Genomic DNA, 24,976 nt, shown 5'->3' on the forward strand with positions numbered 1-24,976 from the left:
TGGGACAGTGTTCTCGAAGCTACCAGCATGAGTGTGACCAAACTGCAGGAGTGTCTGGCGTGCTCTGGTCCAGGGGGTCGTGAAGAGTCGGGCACAACTAAACGACTAAACAACAACAAATTTGACTTTTGATTCAAAACCCTAAAATGTATTTTATATAGTTGACTTCTTATTTTTATTTTTTGTATATCGTATTGTTGTATTATTGCTATGGCCTATGGCTGATGCAAATAAAGATCCGTTCATTCATTCTACTTCACTGGAGATTTTAAAGCAGAGGTTGGATGGTCATCTGTCAGGGATTCCTTACTTGTGAGTCTTGGATTTCAGGGCCTGGGACTAATGACCCGTGGGGTCCCTTCCAATTCTACAGCTCTGTGCTTCTATGGCCCTCCACCCTACAGACTGCTGCCCTCCCCCCCTCAATCTGAGCTTCCAGGCCTGCTAAGCTCTTCCTCTCTCCATCGCTCCCTTCGTAATGCAGCCAAGATGGCGGTTCCCTTTTCCTGAGCTACCTACCTTCTGCTGAAGTTCCAGAAGGCACACACTGGCTCCACAAACTGGTCTGGCAGAGCCTGCGGTGGGACGGAAACAGTGGGAGTCTTGAGCCCTACAGAGAAGCAAGCTCTGGACCAAGCCCCAAAGGGGATCCACTCTAAACGACAGGGTCAACCCCGCCCTCTCGATCACGGCCAGTTCAAACACAACACCACGATCAGCACCAGCTGGGACCTGGCCTGTTACACAAAGGCAGCCACCCTGCAGCAACATGGGCCACTTTGAGGAAGGGGAGCCGGGGCGTGTAGTGGTTAGAGTGCCATGGAGGAAAAGGTGGGGACATAAATGCAATAAATTCAATAAATAAATAATAAAAAGGCTCACCACCACCTTGGGATGACCACCAACATGGAGAGCTTTAAAAACGAATTAGACAAGGCTACCCATGGCTACCGACGCGGGTGGCGCTGTGGGTTAAACCACAGAGCCTAGGACTTGCTAATCAGAAGGTCGGTGGTTCAAATCCCCGCAACGGGGTTGAGCTCCCGTTGCTCGGTCCCAGCTCCTGCCAACCAAGCAGCTCGAAAGACCGAAGTGCAAGTAGATAAATAGGTACCGCTCCGGCGGGAAGGTAAACGGCATTTCTGTGCACTGCTCTGGTTCCCCAGAAGCGGCTTAGTCATGCTGGCCACATGACCCGGAAGCTGCACGCCGGCTCCCTCGGCCAGTAAAGTGAGATGAGTGCCACAACCCCAGAGTCGGTCACGACTGGACCTAATGGTCAGGGGGCCCTTTACCTTTACCTTTTTACCCACGGCTATCAATCACAATGGCTATATACCCCTGTTATGGAACCTCTACCTAAGGGCCTAATTAGGCTTTGTGAGGCGTCCTCATTTGTTCCCACCCACCTGGCCATCTCCCCAACATCGCAGGACGCAAGAGATGCAAACACCAAAAGGGCCGCTCTGAAAATGGAGAATTGGGACTGCGCTCCTAATATTTCCTTTCCAGAGGAAGAACCCTGAACTTTCTTTTACAAGCTGCCAGGCTCAGTCCTGAAACATTTATTTTATTTATTTTACATTGACAATATATATTATCTTTTCCTGCAGGGAGCTCAATGTGCTGCGCACGGGTCTCCTCCTCCCCCATTTAATACCCACAACCAGTCTGGGCAGCTGGGGAGGCAGCAACCGCCCCAAGGTCATACATACCTTTATTGTAGAGCGGGGATTTGAAGCCTGGTCTCCCAGGTCCTAATCCAGCGCTCTCTCCATTCTACCACACTGGCTCTCACTATGATGCTGGGCAACTGACTGGTGGGCTGTTCTTCCTTCCTCCCAAAAGGACCCACAGAGGGGGGGAGAGTCCTGGCTCTAGGCTGCTGGATGGATCCAGTTCCACACCCATGGCCTATGCAGACCAGGGTCAGAAGCGGCACGCTTTGAACATCAATTGTTGGGGTGCAGCGGTGGAAGGGGGAAATTTCCCCATGCCCTGCTTGGGGGCTTCCCAGAGGTATCAGATTCTGAGAAGCAGGGACTGGGCTTTTTCCCTAATGGACTGTCTCTGACCATCCATGTCATCCACAAACATAGGATTGGGGTATGTGCACAAAAACACATTACTCTTTTTTTAAAAAAAAAGTCATATGGTAATTGTCGACCAGGGCCGGCCCTGTCATTAGCCTCCAGCAATTCTTCCTGAAGCCACCGGCTGTGTCTCACAGCCTGGCCTGGCCTTGGCCATCCTAAGCTAGCCTGCTTCTCTGAAGCTTGAGGTCGGACTCTGCTCTCACTCTTTCACCTGCCGGTCCACTCACCTTCTGAGTGAGGAATGCGAGGAGGGCACAATCGTACCCTTTGCCTCAGGCAGCAAAACATCTTGAGCAGCCCTGGTCTGCACCAGTGTCCCTTCGCAGGAACATAGGAAGTTACCAGACCTTTGCTCCATCTGTCTAGCTCAGAGGTTTGCAAGGTGGGCAGTAGCACCCCTGGGGGGCAGTGAAATTACCTGGGGGGGCACTGAGAGCTAAGGGGGCAGCAGGGGGGCATTGGAAGTGTAAGTGACTCTCAGGCTCTGAAGCGCTGGTATCACTAGATCAATTCAAGTTCATCCGTTTTGCTGAGTTAATTAAACTTACTAGTTCCAACTGCATTTTGAACAAATGGGAAATCAACACTGATGTTTTTTTAGTGGGTCATGCAAACTGCTAATCTGAATAATGTGTTTTATAGGGTAGAGTAAGGTCACTGGATGAGTTGATAAAACCAAGGGGGGCAGTGGCCCCCAAAAGTGGGGGAGCCACTTCTCCACACTAACGGACAGAGTTTCAAGCAGAAATCTCTTCCAGCCATACCTGGCTCTGTGGCTGGGTATTGAACCCAGGACCTTCTGCTCTGTCAATGAGCTATGGCTCTTCCACATACTCCATGCCCTTCCACAACCATTGCCTTCTTCTCCCCTGCTCCGCATGTTTATCCACAAAGATGCCCATTCGCACCAGGAATGGACTGCAAAGCCTCACCTGGACCCGGTGCCAGAGGCGGTAACGCACAGCGGTGCTGATTTCCTCGTAGTCGCTGACCAGAGAGGAGGAGATGATGGAGGAGCCTGCCTGGGTGCTCAAGTACCTGGGGCAGAAATGGAAAAGGTGTTTGCTTATTTATTTACTAGACATTTTTGTGTTGTTGTTTTTTGCCAAAGCGACTCAACCACTCACCAACAAACCAACCCACATATATACATTAAAATATGGCAGGGAAGGGCATACATTAAAACACCACACCCACTCTAAAAGGCATAGGTAAAAGCCAAAGGCCTGGTTTAAAAGGAATGTTTTCGCCTGGCGCTGAAGATATGAAACAATGGCACCACCTCCCCGGGGAGAGCGTTCCACAAGCAGCAGAGGTGCCACGATGACCCTCGCTTTCAGACTCCAGGGCCAAATTCATTCTGCTCACCTGAGCTTTCAATAGTCATTCATTTGTATCCGTAGATGTGCTGCGTCCACAGTTCTGCTTACAGTAATTCACGAATGTGCATTGCTGTCCTGAGGATTCTTGTAGCAAACTTTTGTTATTTCCTGCTGGGATTTTATACTGAATTTTGCAAAGTGCCCTGAATATTTATTTTACTTTTATTTTTTTTAAGGAAAAAGCCAGGCTGCAGATTCTTAAGATAAACACGGACGAGATTTGTGGCACCTAAACAGGCATGAGCTTCCCTCTGCATCAGGTACAAGAATAAACCTTGAAGGTGTTTTTGCTGCAAAACAAATTGCTAACATATAGAAATCTCTTTGCCTGGGCAGACCTGAACTTCTCCTTTAGCCAGCCTAGCGCTTGTTTTAATTAATATAAAGAGTGAACGAGCCACAATCACTCTCACACACCTGCCTAGCAGATAAACCATTTCTGCCGTTCCCATGCCCACAGAAGCTCCACCTCCCTATCTGAAATGCAAATGGCGGCAGCGCCACCTTGTGTCCACCCCCAAAAAAACCAGACAATTAGGTTCTGCAGTTTTCATCTCTAGGCAAAAACTTTGGTGTCCAGGTTTTCACTTTTTGAAACATGGCAACCCTAATATACATCCTTCTTTCCATCATGGAAACATACATCTGGTTCCCAGGTGGTCACCCACCTATATATTGACCAGACCTGGTCCTGCATTTGTTGTTGTTGTTTAGTTGTTTAATCGTGTCCGACTCTTCATGACCCCATAGACCAGAGCACGCCAGGCACTCCTGTCTTCCACTGCCTCCCGCAGTTTGGTCAGACTCATGCTGGTAGCTTCGAGAAGACTGTCCAACCACCTTGTCCTCTGTTGCCCCCTTCTCCTTGTGCCCTCCATCTTTCCCAGCATCAGGGTCTTTTCCAGGGAGTCTTCTCTTCTCATGAGGTGGCCAAAGTCTTGGAGCCTCAGCTTCACAATCTGTCCTTCCAGTGAGCACTCAGGGCTGATTTCCTTCAGAATGGATAGGTTTGATCTTCTTGCAGTCCATGGGACTCTCAAGAGTCTCCTCCAGCACCAGAATTCAAAAGCATCAATTCTTCGGCAATCAGCCTTCTTGATGGTCCAGCTCTCACTTCCATACATCACTACTGGGAAAACCATAGCTTTAACTATATGGACCTTTGTTGGCAAGGTGATGCCTCCGCTTTACAATATGACCCTGAATCATATTGGTCCTGCATAGCTTTGGCTAAATGGTGCCATTGTTTGCTATAGGAAGCTGTTTTATACCAAGAAAAATAATTGGTCCACCTAACTCTGGTGAGTCTACATTGCCTTGGTCAGACCACACATGGAATACTGCGTCCAGTTCTGGGCGCCACAAATCCAGAAGGATATTGACAAGCTGGAAGGTGTGCAGAGGAGGGCGACCAATATGATTCAGGGTCTACAAACCAAGTCTCATGAAGAACAGTTGAGGGAGCTGGGTATGTTTAGCCTGGAAAAGAGGAGGCTGAGAGGAGATGTTAGAGCCAACTTCAAATATCTCAAGGGCTGTCGCATGGAAGAGGGAGAAAGCTTGTTTTCTCCTACTCTGGAGGTGAGGACTCAAACCAGTGCCTTCAAGTTACAAGAAAGGAGAAATTCTGACTAAACATCAGGAAGAACTTTCTGGTGGTAAAGTGCTGTTTAACAATGGAATGGTCTCCCTCAGGTGGACTCTCCTTCCTTGGAGGTTATAAAGTAGACGTTGGATGGCCATCTGTCATGGATGTTTAGTCAGAATCTCCATTAGTTTGAGTCTTGCCCTCCAGAGCAGGAGAAAAGAAGCCATGTGACAGCCCTTAAGATATTTGAAGATAGCTATAATATCTTCTCTCAGTCTCCTCTTTTCCAGGCTAAACATACCCAGCTCCTTCAAGCACTCCTTAGTTTCCAGACCCTTAACCATCTTGGTCGCCCTCCTCTGCACATGTTCAGAGGAGAGGAGAGATATAGTGGTCACAGAAGACTTCTCCAATATCTGTTGGAATTCAAACTCTGCCAAGAATGTAAGGTCCAACAAATTCCTCCACTGCCTCGCTGACTGTCTCATTTCCCAGAAGATGGAAGAAGCAAGAAGGGGATCGTCTATCTTGGAGCTGGTCCTCACCAACAGGGAGGAGATGATTGATGAAGTGGAAGTGCTCAGAAACTTGGGAGGAAATGATCCTGTCCTCTTGGGTTTCATGATACAGAGGCAAGGGAAAGCTGAGGGTAGTCAGACATGCACTCTGGACTTTAAGAAGGCCAGTTTCGAAAAGCTTAGGCAGCTCCTGGGTGAGATCCCATGGTCAGAAATACTCAAAGAGAAGGGAGTCCAAGATGGATGGGAGTTTCCAAAAGGAGAAATATTGAAGACCCAACTGCAGACAATTCCAACAAGAAAGAAAAGTGGGAGGCATCTAAGGAAACCACTGTGGCTGCATAAGGAGCTTACAGATGAGCTGAGAGTTAAGAAATGGCAAAAGGGGGAAATCACTAAGGAGGAGTACGGACGTGTAGCCAACAGTTGCAGGGGGAAAGTCAGGCTGGCTAAAGCTCAGAATATGCTCAGGCTTGCAAGACAGGTTAGAAATAATAAAAAAGGGGTTGGGGCTATGTCCAAAGTAAGAGGAAGAACAAGCAAGAGGAGGGTCCTCCGCATGGAGAAGACGGGGAAATGCTATTGGGCGACAGACAGAAGGCGGAACTACTCAACACCTACTTTGCCTCTGTCTTCACCCACAAGGAAAGCGATGCCCAACCTGGTGATAACTGAATCAATGATGTGTGGAAGATGCTGCAGCCCAAGACAGGAAAAGAGGTGGTAAGGGAACACCTGGCTACTTCAAATGAATTCAGATCTCCAGGGCCTGATGAGCTGCAGGTACTAAAGGAGCTGGGTGAAAAATAAATCAGGAGGTTGGGTCAGGTAGGAAAGGCCTGAGCTATGACCCGGCTCACCCACCTCCTTCCCCCGTCTGACACGGCCGCATCCTGGAGCACAGCATTGCCACTGGTGAGAAGACGCTGGAGGGAACCGTAGCCGTACCAGGTGTTGGTCATGGTGATCTGACGCAGACCTGGGCGGGAATGAATGAGTTTTATCATTACGGTCACAGACCAGTTCCGGCTCACTTACAATATCAGAAAAATCATAAGACACAACAGTGAGCGAGATGAATAAACACCCAGCAATAAAAGATAATGGAGAGGATTTAACCCAATAAATTATTTTTACAAAGTTACAAAAACCCAAATACAGACGGTCGTTTACCCTCACTAGATTCCACCTGCTGCCATCTGCCTTATTGCAGGGCAGATTCAAGGGTAAACCGTACGTGGAACGAGTCTGCCCCTGCGGCTTGATGGAGGTAGAAACTGTCTCTCATGTCTTGTTATGCTGCCATTTCTACGGGGATATATGCTTGGTATTTATCACTCCTGTTCTGCAAAAATCTCCAAAATGGGTCCAAACTCCTGGTAGAGGACAAGGATCTAGAGATCACGCTCAGGGTGGCCAAATTTTGTGTGACTGCCATAAAACTTAGGGAACAAGCTGTACTACCAAAATGATTTTTTAAATGACAATTTTAGGTTACATTTTAGTGATCAAGACCTGGGTGGGAAGTAACAGAAGTTTGTTGTGGCAGGGACCTGGCTGTCCGTCATCATGTATATTGATTTTTGATTATTTAATTTCTACACCACTTAATATATTAAAAATATCTGTGAGTGATGTACAAAAAACAGGCAACTCAAACAAAATATTACTAAAATACTCAGTTGTTATATTAGTACAAAGATATATAAAGCAATATCAAATCATTTCCCTTATGACATACCCTGTTTGGTGGGATTTCATCTTGCATGCAACAAACCCAGACACGCAGGGCGCACCTCTCCATTGTACAACGTGAAATTTGGTTTTCCTGACAGTCTTAAGTGCCTACCAACCAAATATTGAGTCTCTCTCAGATATACTGTGCTGCCTTTTTGCACTTCTAGGATTTTTTTTTATTGTTTTGATCTGTTTGATTTACTTCAGTAAAAAACCTTTAGAGAAGAAAATCTCTAAGCAATGAACAACATCCTAAAAACAAACACCACAGATAATTATCAAGTAAAAATTCTATGCTTCAGAGCAGAACAGAAAACAATGAGATCACCAGCTCTCTCAGCCATCTGTACAAGCCGGGGTTGTGAAAACTTTTTCAATCCCTTGTGGATAACCTTCAGGCCCGGTTGCAGGATGAGGCCAGAGGCAAAAGTAGGCAGTGCAATTGTGCATACAATAAAAACCACATGAAACCATATTTTAAAAGTTAAATCCAGATAGCTACTGTGGGAAGACATATTCTTAACTGCCTGCATAAGCAATAGAAGATAGAAAAGCTTTAAGCACGTGTTCGATAAGTTGGCACAGAAGGTGCCCGCTGAATCTCTAGTGGCAGAGTGTTCCACAGGACCAGCCCTTGATACTAAATGGCTGGTTTCTTGTTGTTGTCAAATGAGCCTCCCCATCTTGGGAAATGACCAGCAATGTGCCTGCAGATTATCTGAATGACTGAGCTGGAATATAAGAGTTCAGGCAATCCCTGAGGTTCGCTGGACCAAAGTTGACGAGGGCTTTGTAAATTTCTTCAAGGACATTGAACCTGGCTTGGTGGCAGATGGGCAGCCAGTGCAGCTGTTTTAACAAGGGGGTCACCTATTGTCGGCCAGGTGACCCCATCAGCAATCTGGACGCCACATCCTGCACCATCTGAAGCTTCCACAATGGACCCAAGGGCAGCTCCACACAGAGTGCATGGCAGTAGCCCAGCCCCAAGGTTACCAGCACATGGACTGCAATGGTCAGGCTGTCCTTGTCCCTATTAATTTCCAGTGTAGTTCAATTTCACCTTCCAGTCCAAGCTGACCCCACCAGCCCTCACCAAAGCAGCACAGGGGAAACCAGGATAGGGGTAGTGGTATTTCTTGGCAATGACATTTGGACAAAAGGAAGGGGACTAAGCCACCACATACATGACCCAGCTTCACCAGAGAAACAGTGTGGTGTAGGGCAGGGGTGGGCAAGGCTTACTGGGCATGGGCCAGATCCCTCCTGTGGAGATCCTCCACGGGCAAGACCAGTGCAGTGCAGTGCCATGCCAGAAATTTCCCTGACAATAACCCTAACCTAACCTAACCTAACCCTAACCCTAACCCTAACCCTAACCCTAACCCTAACCCATACGCTGAAAAGCACACCTGCACTGAAGCAATTTCTGGCACTGCGGACATGTGCAGAAGCGATTTCCGGAGTCTGGGCATGCGCAGAAGCAATTTCGGGAGCTGTGCAAGAGAGTCCCCGCGCCACCCTTACCTTAACCTAACCCTAACCCTAACCCTAACCCTAACCCTAAACAGAACCCTAACCCTAACCCTAACCCTAAACATAACCCTAACCCTAACCCTAACCCTAACCCTAACCCTAACCCTAACCCTAACCCTAACCCTAACCCTAAACATAACCCTAACCCTAACCCTAACCCTAACCCTAACCCTAACCCTAAACAGAACCCTAACCCTAACCCTAACCCTAAACAGAACCCTAACCCTAACCCTAAACAGAACCCTAACCCTAACCCTAACCCTAAACAGAACCCTAACCCTAACCCTAACCCTAACCCTAAACAGAACCCTAACCCTAACCCTAAACAGAACCCTAACCCTAACCCTAACCCTAACCATGTGCAGAAGCGATTTCCGGAGTCTCGGCATGCGCAGAATCAACTTCGGGAGCTGTGCAAGAGAGTCCCCGCGCCACCCTTACCCTAACCAAAACCCTAACCCTAAATAGAACCCTAACCCTAACCCTAACCCTAAACAGAACCCTAACCCTAACCCTAACCCTAAACAGAACCCTAACCCTAACCCTAACCCTAAACAGAACCCTAACCCTAAACAGAACCCTAACCCTAACCCTAACCCTAACTCAAACCCTAACCCTAAACATAACCCTAACCCTAACCCTAAAAAGAACCCTAAATAGAACCCTAAATAGAACCCTAACCCTCACGCTAACCCTAAACATAACCCTAACCCTAAACATAACCCTAACCCTAACCCTAAATGTAACCCTAACCCTAACCCCTAACCCTAACCCTAAACATAACCCTAACCCTAAAAAGAACCCTAAATAGAACCCTAACCCTCACCCTAACCCTAAACATAACCCTAACCCTAAAAAGAACCCTAAATAGAACCCTAAATAGAACCCTAACCCTCACCCTAACCCTAAACATAACCCTAACCCCTAACCCTATCCCTAACCCTAAACATAACCCTAACCCTAAACAGAATCCTAACCCTAAACAGAACCCTAACCCTGACCCTGACCCTGACCCTGACCCTAACCCTAACCCCTAACCGCTTAACGCAACCCTAACCCTAACCCTAAACAGAACCCTAACCCTAACCCTAAGCCCTAACCCTAAACCCTAACCCTCTCCCTAAACCCTAACCCTACCCCTAAACCCTAATCTTAACCCTAAACCCTAAACCCTAACCCTAATCCTATCCCTACCCTAACCCTAACCCTAACCCTAACGCTAAACATAACCCTAACCCAAACCATAACCCTAAGCCCTAACCCCTAACCCCTAACCCCTAACCCTAAACCCTAACCCTCTCCCTAAACCCTAACCCTACCCCTAAACCCTAATCCCTAATCCTAACCCTAAACCCTAACCCTACCCCTAACCCTACCCCTACCCCTACCCCTACCCCTAACCCTAACCCTAACCCCCTAACCCTAACCCTATCAGAAATTGCCTCTGCGCATGTCTGTGGTGCCGGAAAATACTTCTGCGCATGCCCAGATGCTGAAAATCACACCTGAATAGAATCAATTTCCTGCACTACGGACATGCGCATAAGCAATTTCTGGAGCTGTGGAAGAGAGTCCCCGCGCCACCCTAATCTTAACCCTAACCCTAACCCTCACCCTAAAACTAACCCTAAACCTTACCCTAGCCCTAAAGCTAACCCTAACCCTAACCCTAAACCCTAACCCTTACCCTAACCGTAACACTAATCCTAACCCTAACCCTAACCCTAAAGCTAACCCTACCCCTACCCCTAATCCTTACCCTAACCGTAACACTAATCCTAGCCCTAACCCTACCCCTATCCCTAACCCTAAACCCTAACCCCGTGCCACCCTAACCCTAACCCTAAACCAGACCAGCACAGTGCCATGCCAGAAATTCCCTCTGCGCATGTCTTTGGTGCTGTAAAACGCTTCTGCGCATGCCCAGATGCTGAAAATCACACCTGCACAGAAGCCATTTCTGGCACTGTGGACATGTGCAGAAGCTATTTCCGGCGTCTGGGCAAGCGCAAACAAACAAACCAACTTATAATAATTCCACTTTTGTTAACATTGTTGAATGACTTCCTTGAATCCCCCTAGCTGAGTTTCCATATACTCCATTGTAGCGGTTTTCCAAAACTATTTTCACATAAAATTTGCTTAGTCAATTTACATCTTTCTTTCTTTTCATTTTAACATTAACATAGTAATTTACAACATCGGTTGGTTTGGGGCTGGTTTGGGGGCCGGTTAAACGGCCTTCGTGGGCCGCTTCTGGCCCATGGGCCTTAAGATGCCGACCTTGGGTGCAGGGGTCAGAGTGCTGGACCAGGGCCTGGAAGAGACCAGGGTTCGAATTCCCGCTCAGCCAGGAAGCTCCCTGGGTGACCTTGGGGCCGGTCACGGCCTCTCAGCTTAAGCTACTTCACAGGGACCAAATGAGGAGGGGGAGAATCAAGAAAAGGGGCATATAAATGCAATACATTAGAAATAAACAAATCCCGTCTCCACCTCTCACTCTCAGCCTCTCCACTTCTTCCCTCGGGACTTCGATCTGGTCGGGAGCGTCTTGGTTCAGCATCACGTACACAGCGCCATCAGCTGTTGCTCGGTCGAGAGACACACGCCTCACTTCTACTCCTGGGGAGCAAAGGGTCAAGGGTGGTGTCATCTGAGAAGATACTGGGCTCCCTGCAAGGAAATGTCTGACCTGCTCAGCAGCCAGAGACCCCCCATTTAAAAGACAGTTGGGGAGGCTCACCTTCAAAGCGCATGAGAAAGGAAAGATCACGTGTGGAAATGCAGGAGAAGAGAGGGTGATAGGAAAGCGGATGTGGAAGCCATTTCCCCTCAAAGGAATTCCTCAGGCATTTGGACCCAGAAAAAGTGGAGCCTAAGAGCATATATTAGGGACGCGGGTGGCGCTGTGGGTTAAACCACAGAGCCTAGGGCTTGCCGATCAGAAGGTCGGCGGTTCGAATCCCCGCGACGGGGTGAGCTCCCGTTGCTCGGTCCCTGCTCCTGCCAACCTAGCAGTTCGAAAGCACATCAAAGTGCAAGTAGATAAATAGGTACCACTCCGGTGGGAAGGTAAACGACGTTTCTTTGTGCTGCTCTGGTTCACCAGAAGCGGCTTAGTCCTGCTGGCCACATGACCCGGAAGCTGTACGCCGGCTCCCTCGGCCAATAAAGCGAGATGAGCACCGCAACCCCAGAGTTGATCACAACTGGACCTAATGGTCCTTTACCTTTTTAAGAGCATATATCTAACTGTCAAGTCAGACTCAGGTGGCAGCAGTTGCGGCAAGGAAGGGGAGGTGAGAGGCTCTCCTGAATACAACCCCTTCGCCACACAAGAGTGCCACTCCTTTCTCACTTAAAAACATCTCTGCACATCTATGAGCAGGGACAATGTGTCTACATGTGTGGGCCCAATAACGCTTAGCCCCATAACAAATTTAGAAATTAAGTAATACCAGATGACATAAGTTTTTTCCAATTCCTGCATTGTTAGTCTAACAGTGGGGGGGGGGGGACAGGATTCTGCTCAATATTTCACTTGGTAGCTCTGCCCTTGCAAAGAAGCCTTGCTTTGTACTCGAGATCTCGTCTTCCCACTGACCCCCCCCCCCCACTTTATAAATAATTGGGGCAAAAATATGTTCCTGCTGTGACTTAGCCTCAGAAAAATGCTCGCTTGCGGAGGAAAAACTTTCCTCTTTTTGTGAAGATAAGTAAGTTATGCGCTGTGCCCTTGAATATGATCTGCGCATTTTTTATCTGCAATCAGTGTCATTTTCTTATCATAGCTCAAGATAAATTGCAAAACCAAAGAACTCAGTAACTCCTCTTCCACATGGCGCCCTCTTGTGGCACCTGCGTCAAACGTCACCATCCTGGCTGATCTCCAAAACGTTGTTGGACTACAACTCCCATTGGCCATGCTGGCTGGAGCTGATGGGACTTGTAGTCTAAAACACTTAAGAGGGTGTTAAATAGGAGGCCATTTGTGGCTGCAGATCATTGCTGCCACCCAGCTCTAACCTGCAGGCTGAAAATGGCCTGTTACAATAGCCTGAAATCTTGACTCTTAAGAAATCGCAGCCTGCTTGAGAAGAGGCTGAGAAGAGCTGTTCTTTGGCTGCTGGGTCAGGCCAGAGGCACAGGAGCCTGCTCCTAGGGGCCATGGGGGCTTCGGCCCCCACAATAAAATATTTGAGGGGCCAGGCCTCCACAAAGTGGGTGGACATTCCCATTCAAATGGTGTGTGCGCACTGCGTCATGTGATCAGTTATGCAAGGTGGGGCTTACCTGGCGCCCCACAATATTTTATTCAAGTTGGCACCCCCTTGGCCAATGGTCCATCTAGCCCTGTTCCCACAGCGACCAATCAGATGCCCCAGTGAGGAACACACGAGCAGGATCCGAGCGCCAGGGCAGTGTGTGTGAGAGTGTGTAGGAACTAACCTACCGCACAAAGGCCATTATTTATAGTAGTTGCTCCACCTACGCTACTGTCATGTGGCCCTCAGAAGGCTAACCAGAAGGAATGTTGGCCCCCGGGCTGAAAAAGCCCCCTCACTCCTGCAGCAATAGGGAAATATGGCGTACATGCCTTCATGTAAGATTTAGGTTTGGTGAGGCCTCAGCTCCTGAAGGTCATGGGGCCCTTGATATGTCCAGCTGTCCTTTGCCAACAACAAATGGTTGCTGCTTTTTTGTGTTGAATATATGCTATATGGTAATTTATGGACCTAATAGGTACCTCAAGCCATTTGCACATAACAAAATATGTATTTTATCAAAGTAATGGTTGAATTGAAATACAATTAATAAAAAGTATATTAATAGTGAAATACAATTAAGAAGAAGTATATTAATAGTGAAATAATTATTAAGCTCTAACTGTATGTAGGTTTTATTTTACTTGCTTTTTATCTCATATTTTGGAAATGTACATCCAGGTTTTTATTCCCCTTTAAATTTTTTGGGGCCCCCCAAGAGAGTGGACTCTGGTTCACCAGAAGCGGCTTAGTCATGCTGGCCACATGACCCAGAAGCTGTACGCCAGCTCCCTCGGCCAGTAAAGCGAGATGAGCACCGCAACCCCAGAGTTGTTTGCGACTGGACCTAATGGTCAGGCTTCCCTTTACCTTTACCTTTTCTCTACACAGTACTGTGGGGGATGCACCACAGATTTGAGTAACAGCATTAGGATATTCACAGTTTTATTTTCAATTCCTTTCCTACTGAATTTCTGGCATCACATTTGCTTTTACAATTCCCCAGGCTCTTCCTCCCCCTCACACCTCAGAACCTTGCTGCTACTCACCAACGTTCTTACTCCGGATGGTGACTTTGGGCCTCTCTGCACTCAGGAGCTGATGGAGGCTGGAAACCATCTTGTCCATGTTTTCCACAACTGTCATGGGTCCATCAAGGATCTGAGGAGCACAGGAGCAGCTGCCCAAACCTTATCATCATCAACCAACTTTGCCCATGGGCTTCCCTGGCCCTCCTCCTGCAGGGAACTCAAGACCTACACTGGCTCCCAGTACGTTTCCGAGCACAATTCAAAGTGCTGGTGTTGACCTTTAAAGCCCTAAACAGCCTTGACCCAGTATACCTGAAGAAGCATCTCCACCTCCATCGTTCTGCCGGGACACTGAGGTCCAGCTCTGAGGGCCTTCTGGTGGTTCCCTCACTGCGAGAAGCCAAGTTACAGGGAACCAGGCAGAGGGCCTTCTCGGTGGTGGCACCCATGCTGTGGAACGCCCTCCCTTCAGATGTCCAAGAGAAGAACAACAACCAGACTTTGAGAAGACATCTGAAGGCAGCCCTGTTTAGGGAAGCTTTAAATGTTTGATGCATTACTGTATTTTAATATTTTGTTGGAAGCAAATATATTATTATTATTATTATTATTAGTAGTAGTAGTAGTAGTACCCCAGCCACTCTGGGCAGCTTCCAACAAAGATTAAAAATACATTAAAATGTCACACATTCAAAACTTCCCTGAACAGGGCTGCCTTATTATTATTATTATTATTGCACTCTTCCAGTCTCTGAGGGGCTGCCCCATGGAAGAGAGCAAAGGCTGCTTAATGCATTGCAGGGGGTTGGAACGAAATGGCCCCTGGGGTCCCTTCCGACTGTACAATCTGAGGGTTCTATGATTCTATGGCTTCTCTGCTGCTTAAGCTACTGGAGGGTAGATTTCGGTCAAAGATAGGGAAGCTTCTTGATAGCAGGGAGGGTTTAAGAATGGAGCCAGTCCCACGGAGGGAGGTGGTACGAGGCATCAGATAATCCTGATGGAAACGGAAGCAGAGTTTGCTTATTTGTCCCGTGTCTGGAGCAGAAATCAATGAACATGATTGGCATTCGCCTTTGTTGTCTTCAGCCTGCCAATGATATGAAACCAATTGGGATTTCTCCATTGTGGGGGTTGGTTAGATGACCCTGAGGAATCCTTCCAACTCTGCAGTACTTTGATTCTATGAACTGCCCTTCCAAACTAAATTGCGTTTCCTTTGCATTGAAATGGATGTTGTGAAATAATGCAGTAAATCATGTAATACAGTACATATTTAGTTGTGTAAAAATCTGCCACGGCAGACAGTGGGATTGACAACTTAGATTTTTGCCAGAAGCCTAACTGCAGTGAGCATAGGTGTGATGCAACTCATTTAATTAAGGTGTGTACCCAGGGATATTTATTTCCTTATCTGTTTCTACCTGTGCCTGGCATGCTCTGGCGTGCTCTGGTCCATGGGGTCACAAAGAGTCGGACACGACTAAATAACAACAAATATTTCTACCTTCCTGAAAATCTTCCAGCAGAGGCCAGACAGCCATCTAGTGTTTGTTTATTTATTGTGTTTCTATCCCACCTCCCCCCACCCCACCAAAAAACCCTCTAAGTTGCTCCAGGTATCCCCTCCGTGTTTAACCCCCCATAAACTGCCCTGTGAGGTCAGTGGGACTACGATACATTATCTTTATTGTCATTGTCCCATACAGAACAATGAAATTGAAAAATCTACATAAGACATTCAAAAACCCCTAAAAACTCTGAAACCCCATTTTAAAATACAATATACTCCTATAGAGGCTCCTTATACTGCGTATAAAACCAGAATCGCATTTGGGTAGAAACTGTTTCTCAGGCGGCTAGTCCTGGTCTTTATAACCCAGAAGGCAGAAGCTGAAAGAGATCATTTCCGGGGTGCGCACTATCCTGCGCTATCTCTGCATCTTTCTTATGGCACCTGGAAGCATAGATTTGATCCAAGATGGGAAGAGTGCACCCAATTATTCTCTCTGCAGTCTTTACAACCCTGGACAGCATTGTTTTCCCCCTGACCGTGCAGCTCCCAAACCACACACACAGACCGTAAGTTAATGCACTCTCCACAGTACAATGGTAAAATGCCATCAACATTACTAAGAGGGCTGCATTGCCTTCCAAGGTCACCTCTGTCATCTTCATGGCCCTAGGGTCTCCCGTGGGTCCTGGTCTGACCACATACTCTCAAGGACGGAAAGGGATGGTGAACTATCAGGGCTGCTTCAGCTTTCTGGATTTCCTGCCTCAAATATTGGGGCTCACCAGACCTGCCCCCCTTACTTCTAGGAAGCCATGATTTTACCGGCTTTATTTCGGACCACTCCTCCGCGTTCTGCTCCTCTAGGATTGCCCCGGCCACTGCCACGTAGTGCTGCCCCAGCTGCTCCAGCATTGCCAGTTCCTGCGGCTCGTTGGCATCTAAGTCTGAGACCTCCTTCAGCAGTTGCAAGATGCCCAGAAGAGCAGCTGCCTCCAGAGATGGAGGCTCCGCATCCGTCAGGACCGTCTCCACCACCCCTAGGTAACCAGCGGCTACTGAAACGTCCACACCTCGGGCTTCTGCCTGGAAGACACTCTCGGGAATCTGTAGCCAGAAACAAGACCCCCAGGTTAGAGAAGGGGGACTACCATATTTTTTGCTCTATAAGACTCACTTTTTCCCTCCTAAAAAGTAAGGGGAAATGTGTGTGCGTCTTATGGAGCGAATGCAGACTGCGCAGCTATCCCAGAAGCCAGAACAGCAAGAGGGATTGCTGCTTTCGCTGCGCAGCAAATCCTCTTGCTGTTCTGGCTTCTGAGATGCAGAATTTTTTTCCCCTTGTTTTCCTCCTCCAAAAACTAGGTGCGTCTTGTGGTCTGGTGCTTCTTATAGAGCGAAAAATACGGTAAATGGGGGCAGGGTGGGTGAAGGCGTTTGTGTGTGCCTCCCCTTTTGGAAAAATCCACTAAGATGTGTGTGATCTGCACACAGGTCTGTCTTAAGCATATGTGGTGCCAGGGTGCAAAGATCCACCTGGTGTCCGCCTCCCAGGCTGCCCAGTCCCGGGCGCGCAGGAGGGCAGAGCTGGCCAGCCACCTCTGCGTCTCGCTGGCTCGGTCGCCCCCACACTCACGGAACAAAGCCGCCTGCAGCAGAAGAGCCCACCGTGTCACTCCAGCTGACGGGCGGGTTCTTCCCTGGACTCAACTCTCGGGCCCCAGGACTCTCAGCTTCGTGCCCCTGAGAGCCCAGCGCCCAGGTGCCCCGCACCCCTGGCACCTATGGGTAAGATGGCCCTGTCTGCACAAAGCCGTTTCTGAAGTATTTTTTAGTAGCAGTGCGTCCAAAATCTGTTATATGGGGACTTTGGGTTGGGAGTAGCACACAAGCTGAAGGCACTTCAGTGTGTGGGGAAGCCACAAATCCAGGGGATGGGAGGAAAGAGGGGCGATGTGGAGAGGTGAGATGAGAAGATGTGCCGACAGATGCCTGTGCCCCACAACCAGACTTTAAGAAGCTTTGCCCACCGTGGGTCTCCGGAGACAAGGCTAGACACATCTCACGTGTTCCCAGAGCTGTGGCTCAGTGAAAGAGCCCTGGCCAGGTTCCAGATTCAGTCCCACCCCCTATCGACATCTCCAGGTAGAGCTACAAATGGCCCCTACCAGAAATCATCCTGAAGGTGGGAATGTAAGAAAGTAAAAAACTTCTGGGAAATGATATATAATGAGATGAAAAAGATGTTGAAATATACATTCTTAAAAAAACCAGAAGCCTTTTTACTTGGTATTATAGGTGAGGATATTAATAGACAAGATGTTAAATGGTTCTTATATGCAACAACAGTGGCAAGAGTATTGCTAGCCCAGAAATGGAAGCAAGAAGAAATTCCAACAAAAGAAGAATGGCAGACAAAATTAATGGACTACACGGAATTGGACAAAATGACAGGAAGGATTTGAAACCTGCAGGACCAAAGATTTACAGAAGATTGGAAGAAATATACGAACTATTTGAAGAGCCACTGTAATCAACAAATTACGCTAGTTTTGTAAGGAGAAAAAGGCTGAGAAAAGGCTCCAGGGCCCATGAGGCCTGGCCAGAAACACAGTGGTGCTGGGCCACAGGTGGAAGCCCTCAGGAGTCTGGGATGAGGCCAATGCTTACTCACCACTGTCGCATTCGCTCGTGCATTAACCTGAGCTATGAGCTGTGGGACAGGTTTCGACTGTGTTTTCTTCAACTGCAAATAAAGATCTGAGGGGAAAACAACAGACATGCAATGGAAGGTTGTGTTAGAATTCCAGCTCCCTGATTGCAGTCATGGGATTGTTGTCTATTTTGACTCCACCGCGTGGGAAGTGACGGCGACAGGATGTTTGTGTTCCTGTGTTCCGTGAAGTGGGACTATTGTCCTTTGTTCTTTCTCTTTGCAGTCTGATGCTAGAGAGAGAGGGAGCCATGTTGCAGTGCTCCATGCGTGTGTTTATATGTAAATAAAGTCGATTAGCCAAAATGCTGAGTTGCTGAGGTCTGTCACGCATGATGCACAAACTCTGTAGATCCCTAAGTGTGCCGGTGTCGCTTGGCATCGGTCGCTGTGATGTTCGGGCTGAAGAAAGCTTTTGAAGCTCCCGAACTAAAGACCAGGAGGGAGGGAACATGCTAGTCAGGCATGTGTCTCTACCAGGGTCCTACTCAAGTGTAGGCTGAACTCCGGACAGGTTGTGGAAGGTGGTTTACAAAGTTAGTACCTTGCCCATTTCATGGAGCCAGGCAAAAACATTCCTCTTCCACCAGGGCTTACGGCCTTTTAAGTGTGATAGCGGGGGAGGGGTGTTGTTGTTTTGCTATTATGCTATGTAATTTTGTGTTTTCATGTTGTATTTTCATGTTGTAAACTGCCCTTCAGATGCAGGGTGGCATATAAATTTTAATAATAATAATAATAATAATAATAATAATAATAATTCTTTCCACAGCCTTGCAAGGTAGACAAGGTCAAAAGAGAGCAACTGGCCCAAAGTCACCCAGAGCACTTTGTGGTCAAGGGGGGAGTTGAACCGGTGTCTCTCAAGGCCCCAGTCTCACACTCTGACCACAAATCCAGGCTGACCCAACAGCTGGAGATACCAAAAGGACCCTTCTCCCCTGGAAACCAACCCCGTGATGAAGACCTGCACCAGAGGCGCAGTTTCCTTGCTGAACAAGGCATGACAGGGCCTTCCCAGTGCTGGCTCCAAAACCTTGGAACTCTCTTCCGGGGGAAGCGGAATTTGATCCCTGGCTCCCAGCCTTGTGGCACTTTGAGACTGAGGAATATGAACGTTTAAATAAATAAATATTCCATTATCATGATCAAATAAACATTCCCATTAATAAAAAGTGGCTTGTGTTTTAATTAACAGGAAGAGGGGGGTGAACCACTCTGGTAACTGTAGCTTTGTGAGAGGAATAGGGGGGGGGGGTCTTAACAACTCTCAGAATTCTCAGTGGACTACAGTTCCCATTATTCTTATTTTTTTTGGGGGGGGGTGCTTTTAATGCACTGTGCAGATGGGACCATACTGACCAAGGTAAGAGTCACACTTGTTACTCCACCCACTTCCCTCCGGTCCACCGATTGCTGGCACAAAGGAATGGGGAGCGTGGGCCACAGTTTGGAGATAAGGATAGTCAGAACCGGCATACCTTTTTTGTAATGGCAGACAAAAGGCAGCAGCTGCAGGCAGGGGGCATACGCCAGGCTTCCCTGGGCGACCTGAAACATTCGGCATTCCTCCACAGGCCCTGGGAGAGAATAATAATAATAATAATAATAATAATAATAATAATAATAATAATTTATTTCTATCCCTCCCTCCCCAGCCGAAGCCGGGCTCAGTGCGGCTGACAACAATAAAAGTAACACAGCATTCTAAAATTAATTCAAAATCAAATTAATGGCAACCATTGGGCTAGAACAAGAGCAACACCCCATGTCTACTAGTTGTTTTGGGAAATTGTTTGTTTGTTTGTTTGTTTTCTATAGGTTGGGACACCCCTCGAAGCATTGTCACCAAATTCGGCAGGGGGTTTCCTGAGGGTGGAGTTGACAACATCTTGGATTCGAGGTGCCGCTTTGAATCAAGACATCAGACCGAAATGCGACTTTGGCACAAGTTTACCCAATTTTGGTGTCATGGGTCCAAAATCACAAATCACGCTATTTTTAGTTTTAAAATTGCGGGTTTTTTATTCCCTAAAAACTCCCAGGCAGCGCCAGGCACTCACAGCCACTAGGTCTTTATAAAGCATCTTACTTTCCACCTGGCTCTCCTGTTGACGCCTTTGCTCCATCTCCCTGCCTCCCCTCCCCCACTGCCTCCAGGTAAGTGCTGTTGACTCAGTCGTCAGGAGGTCCAGTCGCAGCCATCACCCCTCCCCACCACCTGCTCCTGCTCCACACAGTTTATTCGAAATACACTCTGCCATTTGTGTACTTGCAGGTAGCCAAGTCACACAACCTGATTGCCATGGACATCTTCAAAAGAGCCTGGCAGGTAGAATCATAGAATCATAGAGTTGGTAGAGATCACAAAGGCCATCGAGTCCAACCCCCTGCCAAGCAGGAAACACCATCAGAGCACTCCTAACATATGGTTGTCAAGCCTCTGCTTAAAGACCTCCAAAGAAGGAGACTCCACCACACTCCTTGGCAGCAAATTCCACTGTCGAACAGCTCTTACTGTCAGGAAGTTCTTCCTAATGTTTAGGTGGAATCTTCTTTCTTGTAGTTTGGATCCATTGCTCCGTGTCCGCTTCTCTGGAGCTTTTTTAGTTTTAAAAAAGTTAGTTAGTTTTAGTTACTTAGTTTTAGTTAGTTAGTTTTAGTTTTAGCTTGTTTTAGTTTTAGCTTGTTGAGATAGGTAGGTATCTACCTACCTATCTCAACAAGCCCATTTTGCAATGGAGACCCAAGAGAGTTCAAAGCCCTTCCAGCCCAAGATGCCTCCTAAACCAGGAAGGAGTACCGGTGGTCCTCCAGTTAGGACTACAACTCCCATCATCACTGGCCACGGTCTGCAGGCCACAGGGATCCCCACCCCCCCTGTCCTGGGGCCGCTTCCTCCCCTGCCCCCATCCAATATAGGCAACTAAGCAGCCACACCAACTGAAAAGAGGGACATGCAAGTCAACCAGCTCATCACAGACCAGGTTCAGACGGCTGGTGCAGTCACAACCCGAGAGCGCTTTACCTGGGCAGGTGAGCTGCACTGTGGCCTGCTGGATGCTGGCTTCCACCTCGAGGATGTCGCTGCTCCAGGCAAACACGAGGCTCTCCTGAATAGGGACGCAGGAGCGAACTTTCTCCACCTGCTCCCTGCTGAGGACCCTCCGCCAAACATGCAAGCCAGTGAGGTTCCCGCTGAAGGACTCTTTCTTCTTGAAGGCCCCACCCAGGGAGTCCTGGTCCTGCCCGATAATGAACGTCCCGTGGCCATCCACGGCATGGGAGGCTGAAAGCCCGGTGGCTGAGGCCTTCTCCTTCCCGTCAGCGTGGATGGCCCATGCCCCGTTCCGATGCTGCCATGTGACACAGAAGTGGTGCCACTGCCCATCGGCACGGAAAACGGGCAGGTACGGGGAGTGGTGCCCATGGAGGATGATGGCAAACCGGACGAAGCCATCCTCGTCGACGAAGCCACGCAGCTGGAACTCGTTGATGAAAGCCGGGACCGCGTAGGAGAAGACGGTGGAGATCTCCACAGCCTCAGGGTCCCACTGGACGTGGGCGCAGGCGCTCACGGCGGGCATCTCTGGGAAGTCAGCTAAGACCTTCACAAACTTGGTGTCCGTTTTGTTCTTGAAGACCAGGATTGGTGCAGAGATGTTTCCTGGGGGTGGGGGAGAGAGATGGGGATGTGACCAAGGACTGTGAGGAGAGAGATTCCATCAGGCAAGGCCTCTTTCCACCTGCCTTGCTCCACCCTCTAGTCTCTGCTTCTCAATGTGTATGGTATTGTTTTATGTACTGTGGCTTACCATTGTTTTATTGATTATAGTTTAGATATTATTTATTGCAACTGTTGAGTGGATTTCTGTTTAACTTTTATATGTTGATATTATTATTTAATACAATTCTAATGATTGTTGAATGTTACTTTTTTGATGTAGGTGGCCTATTTTAAAGTTTTGTTTTATCATCACATTTTTGTATTGCATTAGATTGTTATAAGATGTACATTTTTTGTTTCTTCAGCTTGTAAACCGCCTCAAGTATTGTAAGAGAGAAAGATGGTATAGAAATTAAAAATAATGATGATGATGATGATGACCCAACATTTAAAACAGTTCTGGTTGCCTCACATCAAAAAGCATGTTGTAGAGTTGGGAAAAGTTCAGAAAAGGGCAACCCAACGCTCTACGGGATGGAGCAATTTCTGTAGGTTGCTGTATTTGAGACTTCTTAGTTTGAGAGAAAAAGCAAGGAAGGGTTATGTTAAGTTGTGGGTGAACATATCAGACGACACAGCGATTCTTCAAACAGCACTTGTTTATTCACAGGCCAGAACAGAACTGAACTGGAGGGCTCAGTCAGCCTGCTTATATAGAGCTCCAGTACCACGTTACTGTAACAACTTTCTAAAACTATCCAATCACTGAACGTCACTTTCGATCATTTGCATATCTACAGTATCCTATCTACATTCGATCATTTGCATAACTATCTACAGTATCCCCCTACTGGCCCAGGGTGAGAACTTCAGTACATAACAGGTTACATCATAGGATTTTTAAAAATAAAATTATGCATGGCCAGGAGAAAGTGGAGAGAGAAAAAAAATCCTCTTCTCATCACACTTGAACTTGTGGTCATCCAGTGGAGCTGAATGATGGAAGATTCAGGACAGATAAAAGGAAAGCCCTTCTTGCAGCGTAGAGAGTTAAGCTATGGGACTCTGATGGCCACCAACACGGATGCCTTTAAAAGAGGATTGGACCAATTCCTGGAGGAGGAGGAGGAAGAGGAGGAGAAGATGGTGGAGGAGGAGAAGGAGAAGGAGGAGGACGAGGAGGAGGAGGAAGAGGAGGAAGAGGAGGAGGACGACGAGGAGGAGAAGGAGGAGAAGGAGGAGGAAGAGGAGGAGGAAGAGGAGGAGAAGGAGGAGAGGGCTGTCAATGGCTACTAGCCAGTACGGCTGTGCTCTGGCCTCCGCAGTTGGGGGCAGCCATGCTTCTGAATACCAGTTCTTGGAAACCACAGGAGGGGAGGGAGAGGGCTCTGGTGGCCAAGTCCTTCTCCCTGGTTTCCCACAGGCGTCTAGGTGCACATGGTTCTGTGAGAGCCGGTTTGCTGGGCCAGGTGGGCCATTTGATTCAATAGTGCAGCGTATCTCTACTCACGCCTCTGCTTCGGCTTCTGCAGGAACACCTCCCGGTCATCCAGCCAGACTGCGCTCTGGACCTGGTAGGACTGCAGCTTCTCCCCAAGAGACGCCAGCTCAGATGGCAACCGAGCGAAGCGCTGCTGGCAGTACCCGTCTGCATGCCACCAGTCCTGGAGGATGGGCACGTATTCATACACGTCTCCCAGCATCTCAATGATCTGGGGGACGGAGCCAGGATCTGTGGGGGAACCACATGGAGGGAAAGGTAAAGTAGCTGCTGTGACCCCTGCATTGCGGGGGGTTGGACTAAATGACCCTCCAGGTCCCTTCTGATTCTGTGATTCTGGGATGGAAGTGAGCTCAACCTCCTCTGCCAAGAAGTCCCTTCGCTGGCATCATTTTATCTTTCATTTTATCCAAAGTGCTTTTACCCTGCTGTTCAGCTGAAAAAACTTCCAGAGTGGCCAACGAATCAAGAACAAAACAAGATAGTCCCTGCCCTTGAAGCTGTCCCAGAAACTCCAGCGGGTGCAGAATGCTGCAGCGAGGCTCCTCACGGGGTCCCTGCCATGGGAGCATATTCACCCAGTGCTTTTCAAGCTGCACTGGCTCCCGGTGGAGTACAGGGTCAGGTTCAAGGTGCTGGTCTTGACCTTTAAAGCCCTTTGTGGCTTAGGGCCCTCGTACCTACGGGACCGCCTCTCCTGGTATGCCCTGCAGAGGTCCATGAATAACCATAATTTAGAGGTCCCGGGCCCTACGGAAGTCAGACTATCCTCCACCAGGGCCAGGGCCTTTTCAGTGATGGCTCTGACCTGGTGGAATGCTCTGACCCATGAGACCAGGGCCCTTCAGGATTTAACCTCCTTCCGCAGGGCCCGTAAGACAGAGCTATTCCGCCTGGCTTTCAATTTGAATTCGACCTGATCTTTTATCTCCCTTCTCTTCCCTCCCCCTCCTCTTTTATGAAGATTACCCGTTCTGAGACCCCACAGCTAATTCTCCCCTGGCCTCCTCGCTAGCCCAAGTAGGACCAATTCAGCCAGCTAGCCCTGGGGATTATCTAATGTTTATTTCCTCTAAATTTATTTTTGATTTTTGAATTTTATTGTTATCGTGTTTTTTATACTGTATTTTATGCTGCTTTTATAATTAAGTGTTTTAAATTTGTTGTTAGCCGCCCTGAGCCCAGTTTTTGAACCGGGAAGGGCGGGGTATAAATAATTTAGTATTATTATTATTATTATTAAAAGGAAAAAAGGGTGAGGAGGGATGATGAAAACTCAAACTCCAAATTCTTAATGTAATATAAGGACCCACTTGGATGAAAATGGACTTCTCGCAGTTAATAACAAAACAGAGCAGGCTTTGGTAGCCCTTGAGAAATAACCTGGAAGTGAGTTTTACATGGCATACAAACCCGGACTTGGTTTTGC

The 24,976-nt window shown here is 48.0% G+C and overlaps 1 protein-coding gene across 1 annotated transcript in view; it reads right to left on the minus strand.

Annotated features, from left to right (window-relative positions):
• ADGRD2 (adhesion G protein-coupled receptor D2) overlaps nucleotides 1-24,976 on the minus strand; it is a 71,427-nt gene that overhangs the window by 38,950 nt on the left and 7,501 nt on the right. The window contains exons 4-13 of the mRNA XM_083422933.1: nucleotides 23,557-23,778; nucleotides 21,408-22,046; nucleotides 19,861-19,959; nucleotides 18,341-18,426; nucleotides 16,492-16,773; nucleotides 14,172-14,283; nucleotides 11,351-11,479; nucleotides 6,449-6,563; nucleotides 3,029-3,134; nucleotides 520-575 (exon numbers count right to left, since the gene is read on the minus strand). Coding sequence (XP_083279059.1) covers nucleotides 520-575; nucleotides 3,029-3,134; nucleotides 6,449-6,563; nucleotides 11,351-11,479; nucleotides 14,172-14,283; nucleotides 16,492-16,773; nucleotides 18,341-18,426; nucleotides 19,861-19,959; nucleotides 21,408-22,046; nucleotides 23,557-23,778 — 1,846 coding nt within the window. The remainder of the gene's footprint in view (nucleotides 1-519; nucleotides 576-3,028; nucleotides 3,135-6,448; nucleotides 6,564-11,350; nucleotides 11,480-14,171; nucleotides 14,284-16,491; nucleotides 16,774-18,340; nucleotides 18,427-19,860; nucleotides 19,960-21,407; nucleotides 22,047-23,556; nucleotides 23,779-24,976) is intronic.

The sequence above is a fragment of the Podarcis tiliguerta genome (assembly GCF_965153285.1).
Source record: "Podarcis tiliguerta genome assembly, chromosome: Z".
Taxonomy (NCBI): Eukaryota; Metazoa; Chordata; class Lepidosauria; order Squamata; family Lacertidae; genus Podarcis; species Podarcis tiliguerta.